Raw genomic sequence first — 12,165 nt, 5'->3', positions numbered from 1 at the left:
CCATTCTCTTAAAAATTATTCCAGGTTCCCTCAGACAAGTCCTCCCAGTGCTCAAGGTCACCATTCACATCAGGACATAGCCGGACCCTACTCAGTGTCACTGCCACATTCACCTCTGTGACAAGGCATAATTTGCTTCCCCTACCTCAGCAATCAATTTGACTTCTGCTTACCCTTCCCAGCAATGAGAGCACTGTAAAACCCACACAGGTGGCATCACATACATGGTCTGGCACACTCTGCAGCTGCACCTTGAGCTCTGGCAGTGTTACAGATCTGACACCAATATTTTCTATACAGGACTGCTCTCATGGCAATGGACACTGATGTCTTGCTGAGAGAGACCAAGCAACGTGGTGATGAACACACCAATACAACGGATATTTACTGTGTAGAAAAAATTGGTAGTAGGATTTTTTTCTCGTTGTTGTTTAGAAGAGGAATTGCAAAGGAATTGTAAAGGTGTTCCAAATGTAAATATTGAAAAAAACATGTCAACAAAACATCAGGGTCCATCAAGCCACCTCTCCAGCCAGGAATGCAAGTTAACAACTGCAGCTAACAAAATCTGGGCGCGAAACAAAACATGAAAAGACCACAAAGCCTTCCCAGTTTTAATAATGACGTGGAAACACAAGTCCAGCTGGTCACCTTGCCTTGCATCGCTTGTAGAGGACACATGGCAGAACATGAGGGCACAGAAGAAACCACATGTGATACCACCACAGTCAGCAAAGGCAATGAGGAGGTACACAGCACTTGGGGGACTGTCACCGTCACAGCCTGTCCTGCACGGCTTCAGCAAGCTCGTGTGGAAAATCTACACAACCAGCAAGCAGGAGCGTTGTCTCCAAAACGGAAACCTCCAGGCATCACAGGACAGCCCCCATGGCAACCAGCAGTGATTTCATTCTAGGCCGGAACAATTCACATCCACACCAGCAAATCTCAGGGGTCTACACAAAGAGGTTACCGCACTACCCTTACCCTGCAAGGACCAGGCAGCAGATACAAAGGTGCAATGAACTCACTTAAGCACCCATCGCCCTCAGGCCGAGAAGGCGGAGCCCGGCTAATAGCAGAGCCAGGTTAGGAAATGAGAGAGAAGGGGCAAAGGGAAAGAGAAAGAGGCGAGCAAGGCGGTGCCACTGACCGTGTCCAGGAGAGCGGAGGGCTCCGGCTGCGTGTCCTTGGCCGCGGGGCCGGGCGGCGGCGGAGGGAAGTTGGGGCTGAAAACCATGAGGTCGCTCTTGCCCGCGCCGTCCGCCACGCACAGGCTCCGGCTGTGGCGCTGCGAGTACGACCAGCTGCCCACTTCGCTGGCGCACACGAGCGTCGTGGGCCCGGGCCCCGACAGCACGGCCGCCCGCGGCGCCCAGCGCGACGCCCCGTACAGCACCACGGCCAGCAGGAACAGGCTCGACACCGCGCAGATGGCCACCACCAGCCACACGTTCGTCGCCGCACTCGCCGCACCAGCGCCCATCTCCGCGCCCGCCGCCGAGCGCGACGACGACGACGACGATCCCGCGGCCGCGGCCAGCGCCGCCTCGGCGGCCTCCACCAGCGACACGCTGAGCGTGGCCGTGGCCGAGCGCGCCGGCTCGCCGTGGTCGCGCACCACGATCAGCAGCCTCTGGCGAGGGCCGTCCGCCTCCTCCAGCGCCCGCGCCGTGCTCACCTCGCCGCTGTAGAGCCCCACGCGGAACGGGCCCTTGCCCCGCGGCTCCCACAGCTCGTAGCGCAGCCACGCGTTGTAGCCCGAGTCGGCGTCCACGGCGCGGATCTTCGCCACCACCTGCCCCGCCGGCGCCCCCCACGCCGCCCACGCCCACAGCGTGCCCGACACCGACACCGAGCCCGCCGCCGCCGCCGCCTCGCCCGCCACGCCGCCCGCCTCCGGCGCCGAGCCCGCAGGCGGCAGCAGCGCCGGCGCGTTGTCGTTCTCGTCCAGCACGAACAGCTGCACCGTGGCGTTGCCGCACAGCGGCGGCTCGCCCGCGTCCACCGCACGCACCTCGAACTGCAGCACCTGCAGCTCCTCGTAGTCCAAGGGCTGCAGCGCCCACAGACGCCCGCTCTCCGCGTCCACCGACACGTAGCTCGACGCCGGACGCCACCCGCCGCCCACGCCGCCCTCCCACACCGAGTAGCTCACGCGCCCGTTGCCCGCCTCGTCCGGGTCCCGCGCCCACAGCCGCGCCAGCTCCGCGCCCGCCGCGTTGTTCTCCCGCGCCAGCACCGTGTACACGGCCTGCGCGAACGCCGGCGCGTTGTCGTTCACGTCCGACACCGCCACCCGCAGCCCGCGCCTGCCGCGCAGCGCCGGCGCCCCGCCGTCCTCCGCACGCACCTCCACCTCGTACTCCGACACCCGCTCCCGGTCCAGCGCCTCGCGCAGCACCAGCGAGTACGAGCCCGCGAACGTCGCCTCCAGACCGAACGGCGACGCCGGCCACACCCAGCACCGCACGCGACCGTTCGCCCCCGAGTCCCGGTCCGACACGCTCAGCAGGGCCACCACCGTCCCCACCGACGCGTCCTCCGGCACCGGCACCGACAGCGACGTCACCCACACCTCCGGCGCGTTGTCGTTCACGTCCAGCACTTCCAGTACTAACTTGCAGTGGCCCGACAGCGGGGGTGTCCCTTTATCTCTTGCTTCAATACGAAAATTAAATACCTTGACTTCTTCGAAGTCCAGGGCTGCTGCGAGGTGAATTTCCCCGGTATTCGGATTGACGGAAATCACATCTCTTCCACTCGGGGGAATGCAGTTCGTCACGGTATAGGTCACCTCACTGTTAATACCCTCGTCCGCATCCGTGGCGTTCACCCGCGTCACCAGCGTCCCCACCTCAGCGCTCTCCGGCAGCTGCACTTTATACACAGTCTGGTTGAACTGAGGCGCGTTATCGTTCACATCCAGCACCGAGATCACCAGCTCCATGGTGCCCGTCAGAGACGGCCGGCCCCCGTCACTCGCCGTCAGCACCAACCGGTGAACGGGAATCGTCTCGCGGTCCAGAGATTTCGTTAAAACAAGTTCGGGTTCAATATTTCCCTCATTCGATTTTTGCAAATCCAAGGAAAAGTGCTCACTGGCACTGAGTGTATAGGAGAGCTGCGCGTTCGCTCCGATATCCGCATCCGACGCGCCCTCCAGCGGGAAACGGAACCCGGGAGGGGAGTTCTCCGACAAACTGAGGTTTTTCCGGGCGGCGGGGAAGATGGGGGCATTGTCGTTGATGTCGGTGACCTCCAGCTGCACATGGAAGACGCGCAGCGGCCGCTCCACCAGCACCTCCAGCCGCAGCGCGCACGGCGCGCTCTTGCCGCACAGCTCCTCCCGGTCGAGCCGCGAGCTCACCAGCAGCGCGCCGCTCGCCCCGCTCACCTCCACGCTCGCCCGCCGGCCCTGCGCCACCAGCCGCAGCCGCCGCGCCTCCGCCTCGCCCGCCTCCAGGCCCAGGTCCTGCGCCAGACGGCCCACCACCGTGCCGGCCTTGGCTTCCTCCGGCACCGAGTACCGCACCTGCCCGCCCGACAGCGCCCAGGCCGCCTGCAGCACCAGCACCCGCACCACCGCACAACAACGCTCCCCCATCGCCGCCGCCTGTGCCGCCTGTGCCGCCTGTGCCGCTGTGGCTGCCGGCCCCGGCACGGGCCCCGCACGGCTCCCCGCCGCCGCCCGGACGCACCGGCTCTGCTGCCCGGCCCGCGCCGCCCCCCCGCGCTCACAGCCGGGCTCTCCGCCGCACCGGGGCGGAGCCGCCCAGACGCCGTTCCTGAGCCTGCAGCGACACCGTGCGCTGCTCCGCCGCCTCACACGCTCCGCCACAGCGCCCGCGCCTCCGCTCCGTCATGCCCATTTCCTCTGCCTCCTGTTCCTGCCACGTTCCTCTTCCTTTTTCTCTTTCATTTTTCATATCTCTTGCTGTTTCCTTGCAAACACTCGTTTATATCTTGGTTTTACTTCGTTTTTCTCATTTTATTTTGCTTTCTTCTTCCAATTCTTTCTTTTTAATCACGTTTCGTTTCTTTTCTTTCCTTCTTTTTTTCCCGCCTTTCTACTCTTCTCTTTACTTCTTCTCCTTTTCATTCTCCTTCTGTTTCGTCATTGCCCTCCCGTTCCCTATTCTTTACTTCCTGTTTCTTTTCTTCCTATCCTCCATTATTCTTTAGCCCCTCTGAAAGATCGTCCGTTGCCACCGGCACTGCGGCACCGATCATCAAAGTCGGAGTCATTAGCGCCGGAACCTGGTGCTATAGCCACGATGGAGCCTTGTTAGGTACCAACTCCGCTCAGGGTCTGTAGACAAGGTAGGTGTGTTCTGGTCATCTCCTGTATCGTCGCTTCTATTTTTCTATCCTGTTCTTTTCTCTCTTACTTTCCTTCTGGCTTTATTTTTACTTGCATAAGCTCCTTACTTGCTTTTTAATTTCTTACTTCCTTTTGCTATTCCTTTTCCCCCCTTCTGTTGTCTCTCTTTCCCTTCCATGTTCTGTTTTCCTGTCTTTCCAATTTATCCCTGCCCTATTTTGCCGTCTCCTCTTCTGATTCCACCCTCTCTATTCTTCTCTTTTTTTAACTTGACTAAAATATTTCCCACGTGCTCATGATGAACAGTGTAAATGTCCTTTGGGAAAAGCTCTCATTCTTCTTTTTGACACTGGTTCCTTCAAGTCCGTATTAAATTTTTTTAATCTCCTTCTTTCTACTTCCTTCTTCCTTTCTGTTCTTCCTCTCTCTCTTCCTTTCTCTTTGTTTTCCTTCCTTGTACTCTGTGCCTTGTCATTGCCTCCCCTCTCTTCTGCTTCCATGCTTGTAACCTCTGTTCATTTTTTCCTTGAACAATCATTTTAAAAATACCTATAGCACCCCACCATGTAGCATGGACATACCCTTTGGAAAGATTTCTCATTTCTTTTCCCTACCACCTCCTATCCCTATTGATAGGAAACAACCTTTCTTACCTCCCACCCATGCACCTGCAAATTCCCCTCCCTTTGAATAAAGGCCACACTCTTCAGCCTCCAGTCCTCCCAAGGACCTGCAATAGCACAGCAAATCAGTCAGATGGCAAAGAACATCTCTGCTATGTCAGCACAGGTTCCACCACCCTCTGACACAAAAGCCAGAGAAACAGCTGCTGACGCAGCTAATAAAAAAGGCTCCAAATACTCCAAACAACACTGATGAGCCTCTCATTCGGGAACTCAAACCCAACACAGCCCAGCACGATGATCCTCCAATACTGCTGAAAAAGCACTGTGAGACCGCAGCTACCGAGCAGCCGTCATACACTTCTATGCAGAGCTCTTCTTCCTCACTCTTGTTCCACCTGCAAATCCAGCCCAAAGCCACAAGTGTAACACCACGGCCTTGCCACTGAGAACATCTACTGCATGCCCTACAACACCTACGCCAAGAAATGCATTCATGTCACTTCTCCATCTGTCCTTGCTTCCACGTGCTCACCCTGTGCCAGGAAGCAACAGGAAAGGAATGAGAGCAGGCAGTGGTGCTCCAAACCCACGGGCATTTCAATCCAGGCAACATTCAGTTGATCCAACACGAAGATACCACGGCTGAACAGGAACCAAAGTACACCTGTCTCTCACACACAGCCTCTTCATGTACAAGTGACTTACCTGTAGCATCACTGGTTGCTTTTTCAGAAAAAGAAACTCCAGCACCAGAAGTATTGGTTTCAAGGGACGGTGTCCCTTGATGTTACCAGCAACTTCCTGTCCCTAGCAAGACCAAGACCCGAGAAATAACCGAGGAAATGTTTCAAGAAGGCAGGCAGAATGATACAAATTTGAAAAACCTTCTGTTTGACCGACAACATCCCCCACAAAATACAAGCAATAAAAGGCAGGTAATGCCACAAGCAGCAATGTCACAGGGAACAACAGAGCACAAGAATATGCAGAACTACTGGAGGTCCTGACAGGATCCCAGGAGAGCAGCCTTTTGCACATGGGCCTTTTCTCAAGGTTTTCTACTGATACCCTTTATCCCATTCCATGTGAAACAAGATCTCCTTAACTCCTCCCCAATGACATAGATTGTGTTCTACCCAGTACCCACATTTTCCTTAGGCAACACACTCCCCCGCTTAAACTCCCCCTCCCCACCACATGACTCCAGGCCCTATTTAGTGCCACATGCAGGATCACTGACAAAATATCAAACACTGCTAGAACCCAGCAACATGACCCAGCTCTAAACTCTGCTCTGCATGTGATTCAATTCTTTGTACATCCTCACCTTCCCTCGTGATTGGTGTAGAGAACATACTGAGGGCTGAAAAGCCACACAGCATCTGGCATGCTCTTCCCAGCTGCCTGTTCACCACCAATGCTTTGCTCCTTTTCAGCAATCTCAGGCGGGAACACCACAAAGCTGCACTTACACTTCATGAAGATTCTGTGGTTAGAATTGTGACAGATGTGATCCCAGTCCACACATCTTTGTATCATCAAGAGGACCACAGCAAAAAACAAAGCACAAAAGCACTCACATGGTCAGTTCAGTGGGAGAATTTGTACCACATGAAAGCAGAGCTGGGCTGAAGTGCAGGTTTGTGCCTGCAAATATCAGAATGAGCCATGTGTGACATCAGGACACACCACCTCTACTGCGGCCACCTGTGCAGTGCACAAATAGGGGAGGTTGAGCACATAAAGATTACAGCCACCTCATCACGTGTCCTTATAAATCCCACCTGAGGAGGGGCAAGGAACCATCATGGTGACACCAGTGGCTGTGAAAACGACTATAAATGCCCACCACTACACAAGGACAGCAGCTTGAAGTGTTCCCCTTCCACAACACCATTTCTGAAACAAGCAACTCATAAGACAACATTCAGCACTCTCCATCTCACCAGCTCTTACCAAGGCATGGTCTCTGTCAGGCAGGAACCACCACAAGGGCCCGTCTCTGATGAAAGATGCTGAGAACCTCAAAGGAACATCTGTGAGCATTTCAGTATCACACGCTGACTCATGATCAGGAAGGCATCCACTCCAAACCCTTAGGGCCTAGGAAATGATCCTTGGCAAGAGCATTCTGTTCCCATGCTGCCTCACACTGTCCTCTAGGCATCCTCCACTCACCACTCTGAGATATGTTCTCAAGGTAAATATATGATCTCATGTTCTTTTCTTATGTCATGACCCATGGCCTTCCCATGGATTTGCAGTTTCCCCAAAAACATGTTTTCCCACTTCTCAAGATCACCCTCCAAATCAGGAAATGGCCAGGCCCTACTCAGTGTCACAGACCACAGCTTCCTTTCCTATCCCCAGGCTCAACATGGCTTTTGCTTATCCTTCTCAGCAACGACAGCACCATAAAACACTCAGAGACGGCATCATCAACGCAGTTTACAGCAGAACCTCTGCTGCTGACATTTCATGTCTTGTAATGCTTCAGCTATGTCAGATGGAAGTGTGGCAGACCTGGGAGAAAAACTCTTTCTAAAGGTGATACTGGAGCAACTCTACATGGTGATGCCATTGATGTCATGCTCTGAGAAAAAGACCGAATTGTCGGTGAGAGCACCAGTGTAACACATGACAGGGACCATGTTATTTGAGACTTGGCTGGGAATGGTGGTTCTTTCATTTTTGGCATTGTTACTTTGTTTCTTCGTTACAGAAGAGATTTCCAGAGCTTTTGAAGCGATGTTGCCATTGATGTAAATTTTGAAAAAACATCAAAACGGGCCCATGTATTTCATGCTATTTCTAAGGCCAGGAACACAAATCCACAATCCAGGCATAGGGGCAGCAAGAAAAGGAAAAAAAAGTCTTGCTTGTCACACCTTCCTTGTGCCATATTCCTCTGGCCCTACATTTTATGCTACCAGTTAAAGCAACATGATAACGTGGAAAAAGATCACGGAAATACGTAAATGTTAGCCACACCTTCTCCACTTTCTTAATGAGTCTGGTAGAAAGAATATAGTGAACTTTTGTCCATGAAATACAGTTGTCACCTTGTATCAGATCTTCTCGTGAGCAGAATTAGAGAAGGATAAGAATTTTTCATAAGAAAGCAGACTAAAACCAGCACGGTCAGCAGTCAATAAGGCAATAAGGCAATACACAGTGCCTGGGGGACTGCAAACATCACAACCTACATTTTTTCGATCCTTGAGCAAGCTTGGGTGGAAATGCTACACACCAGAAGGCAAGACTGTTTCGAAAGCTGACCCCTTGGGGCACCTCTCATTGCAATCGGCAGTGATTCCACTCTAGGACAGAACAATTCACACCTAGAGCAGCAAACTGCAGCTGCGGACCATAACTGCTCCGGGCTGCCGCAGTAATTCTATATTCCCCCTAAGGGCGGATGCAAAAGGTGCCACTGATATCCTTAAGCACCCGTCAAGCACTCATCGCTCTCGGGCCGTGGGAACTGAGCCTGGATTCCCGCAGTGCCTGCACACGTGGCGGGACAGAAGGGTTGGGTACGGGTGAGAAACGAGCAAGCGAACGCCACTGACCGTGTCCAGGAGAGCGGAGGGCTCCGGCTGCGTGTCCTTGGCCGCGGGGCCGGGCGGCGGCGGAGGGAAGTTGGGGCTGAAAACCATGAGGTCGCTCTTGCCCGCGCCGTCCGCCACGCACAGGCTCCGGCTGTGGCGCTGCGAGTACGACCAGCTGCCCACTTCGCTGGCGCACACGAGCGTCGTGGGCCCGGGCCCCGACAGCACGGCCGCCCGCGGCGCCCAGCGCGACGCCCCGTACAGCACCACGGCCAGCAGGAACAGGCTCGACACCGCGCAGATGGCCACCACCAGCCACACGTTCGTCGCCGCACTCGCCGCACCAGCGCCCATCTCCGCGCCCGCCGCCGAGCGCGACGACGACGACGACGACGATCCCGCGGCCGCGGCCAGCGCCGCCTCGGCGGCCTCCACCAGCGACACGCTGAGCGTGGCCGTGGCCGAGCGCGCCGGCTCGCCGTGGTCGCGCACCACGATCAGCAGCCTCTGGCGAGGGCCGTCCGCCTCCTCCAGCGCCCGCGCCGTGCTCACCTCGCCGCTGTAGAGCCCCACGCGGAACGGGCCCTTGCCCCGCGGCTCCCACAGCTCGTAGCGCAGCCACGCGTTGTAGCCCGAGTCGGCGTCCACGGCGCGGATCTTCGCCACCACCTGCCCCGCCGGCGCCCCCCACGCCGCCCACGCCCACAGCGTGCCCGACACCGACACCGAGCCCGCCGCCGCCGCCGCCGCCTCGCCCGCCACGCCGCCCGCCTCCGGCGCCGAGCCCGCAGGCGGCAGCAGCGCCGGCGCGTTGTCGTTCTCGTCCAGCACGAACAGCTGCACCGTGGCGTTGCCGCACAGCGGCGGCTCGCCCGCGTCCACCGCACGCACCTCGAACTGCAGCACCTGCAGCTCCTCGTAGTCCAAGGGCTGCAGCGCCCACAGACGCCCGCTCTCCGCGTCCACCGACACGTAGCTCGACGCCGGACGCCACCCGCCGCCCACGCCGCCCTCCCACACCGAGTAGCTCACGCGCCCGTTGCCCGCCTCGTCCGGGTCCCGCGCCCACAGCCGCGCCAGCTCCGCGCCCGCCGCGTTGTTCTCCCGCGCCAGCACCGTGTACACGGCCTGCGCGAACGCCGGCGCGTTGTCGTTCACGTCCGACACCGCCACCCGCAGCCCGCGCCTGCCGCGCAGCGCCGGCGCCCCGCCGTCCTCCGCACGCACCTCCACCTCGTACTCCGACACCCGCTCCCGGTCCAGCGCCTCGCGCAGCACCAGCGAGTACGAGCCCGCGAACGTCGCCTCCAGACCGAACGGCGACGCCGGCCACACCCAGCACCGCACGCGACCGTTCGCCCCCGAGTCCCGGTCCGACACGCTCAGCAGGGCCACCACCGTCCCCACCGACGCGTCCTCCGGCACCGGCACCGACAGCGACGTCACCCACACCTCTGGCGCGTTGTCGTTCACGTCCAGCACCTCCAGTACTAACTTGCAGTGGCCCGACAGCGGGGGTGTCCCTTTATCTCTTGCTTCAATACGAAAATTAAATACCTTGACTTCTTCGAAGTCCAGGGCTGCTGCGAGGTGAATTTCCCCGGTATTCGGATTGATGGAAATCACATCTCTTCCACTCGGGGGAATGCAGTTCGTCACGGTATAGGTCACCTCACTGTTAATACCCTCGTCCGGATCCGTGGCGTTCACCCGCGTCACCAGCGTCCCCACCTCAGCGCTCTCCGGCAGCTGCACTTTATACACCGTCTGGTTGAACTGAGGCGCGTTATCGTTCACATCCAGCACCGAGATCACCAGCTCCATGGTGCCCGTCAGAGACGGCCGGCCCCCGTCACTCGCCGTCAGCACCAACCGGTGAACGGGAATCGTCTCGCGGTCCAGAGACTTCGTTAAAACAAGTTCGGGTTCAATATTTCCCTCATTCGATTTTTGCAAATCCAAGGAAAAGTGCTCACTGGGACTGAGTGTATAGGAGAGCTGCGCGTTCGCTCCGATATCCGCATCCGACGCGCCCTCCAGCGGGAAACGAGACCCCGGCAGAGTGGTCCATTCCGCGATGCTGAGGTTTTTCCGGGCGGCGGGGAAGATGGGGGCATTGTCGTTGATGTCGGTGACCTCCAGCTGCACATGGAAGACGCGCAGCGGCCGCTCCACCAGCACCTCCAGCCGCAGCGCGCACGGCGCGCTCTTGCCGCACAGCTCCTCCCGGTCGAGCCGCGAGCTCACCAGCAGCGCGCCGCTCGCCCCGCTCACCTCCACGCTCGCCCGCCGGCCCTGCGCCACCAGCCGCAGCCGCCGCGCCTCCGCCTCGCCCGCCTCCAGGCCCAGGTCCTGCGCCAGACGGCCCACCACCGTGCCGGCCTTGGCTTCCTCCGGCACCGAGTACCGCACCTGCCCGCCCGACAGCGCCCAGGCCGCCTGCAGCACCAGCACCCGCACCACCGCACAACAACGCTCCCCCATCGCCGCCTGTGCCGCCTGTGCCGCTGTGGCTGCCGGCCCCGGCACGGGCCCCGCACGGCTCCCCGCCGCCGCCCGGACGCACCGGCTCTGCTGCCCGGCCCGCGCCGCCCCCCCGCGCTCACAGCCGGGCTCTCCGCCGCACCGGGGCGGAGCCGCCCAGACGCCGTTCCTGAGCCTGCAGCGACACCGTGCGCTGCTCCGCCGCCTCACACGCTCCGCCACAGCGCCCGCGCCTCCGCTCCGTCATGCCCATCTCCTCTGCCGTGTCTTCCTACCACAGTCCAATTTCTTTCTCCCTTTGTCTCTTTTGTCTTTCCTTCTTCTTCTTCTTTCTTCCTTTCTCTTCCTGCTTTAGCCTTCTCTATTTTATCAGTTACCTTTCCTTCTTTTTTTTTCTTTCTGTCCTACTTCCCTTTCTTCTCTCGTTTTCGTCCTCGCCGTGCCATGCCCTCTCGTTTACTCCCCCTTCCCTTCTCTTTCGATCCTTCTCTCTTCCTTACTACCCTGGCTGATCGTTACTTCCCTCCGGCGCCGCGGTGGAGATCATCAAAACAGGAGCGATCAGCGCTAATTACGGGACATCAGCGCCGCATGCGGTGCTATCAACAAGGAGGACGTTTTCAGAGACCAACTCCATTCCGCATCTAGAGGTAATTTCGGTGCGTTTTGGTAATCTCGTCTTCTTCTCCCCGTCCTTTCTTCTTTGCTAATTTACGGATATATATTCCTTCTTGGCTTTCTCCTTTATTCCTGTATTCTTCTGCTGTATATTTTGTGCACTCTTGTAATCTAATCTATGTTTCTTCCTATTTTCTTGTCTTTGTAATCTTTTTTGCCTCCTTTATTTCTTCCTTTCTCACATTCCTTTCTTTCTGTGTACAGTGATACCGACAATGACATGTCACTAAAGTAGTTTATGGTTTCTTCCTTTCTCTCTCTCTTCCCATTTATTGCTTCATTCTTCTTCTCTCCTCCTTTATTTTTTTCTGCATTGTTCCTTCCTTCCTTCTCATAGTCTTCCTTTCCCTCGATTCCTTCTCTTCTTCTCTTTTTGGCTCTCCTTTATCTTTTTAACCAACTAATTTTTCTTATGATTACATCACTCTCGACATGGAGTGCGGACTCTTTTGGCAAGAGCTCCCCTCCTTCTTTCCTGCCGACTTTCATCTCTTCAGGTGAG

The 12,165-nt window shown here is 57.3% G+C and overlaps 2 protein-coding genes across 2 annotated transcripts; both read right to left on the bottom strand.

Annotated features, from left to right (window-relative positions):
- Positions 1-1,072: 1,072 nt before the first annotated feature.
- On the bottom strand, positions 1,073-3,607 carry LOC309578685 (protocadherin alpha-13-like; the record flags this gene model as incomplete). The annotated part of the gene is made up of 1 exon (XM_082291476.1): positions 1,073-3,607. One exon carries the CDS (start codon positions 3,605-3,607, stop codon positions 1,073-1,075), a length of 2,535 nt encoding a protein of 844 aa, XP_082147602.1.
- Positions 3,608-8,283: 4,676 nt separating this feature from the next.
- On the bottom strand, positions 8,284-10,985 carry LOC309578484 (protocadherin alpha-6-like; the record flags this gene model as incomplete). Its single annotated transcript, XM_082291166.1, has 1 exon — positions 8,284-10,985. The coding sequence occupies one exon, from the start codon at positions 10,983-10,985 to the stop codon at positions 8,412-8,414; it is 2,574 nt and encodes an 857-aa protein (XP_082147292.1). The 3' UTR covers positions 8,284-8,411.
- Positions 10,986-12,165: the final 1,180 nt, after the last annotated feature.

Source organism: Coloeus monedula, assembly GCF_965178545.1.
Source record: "Coloeus monedula genome assembly, chromosome: 15".
Taxonomy (NCBI): Eukaryota; Metazoa; Chordata; class Aves; order Passeriformes; family Corvidae; genus Coloeus; species Coloeus monedula.
This window is presented reverse-complemented; position numbering and strand designations above follow the sequence as displayed.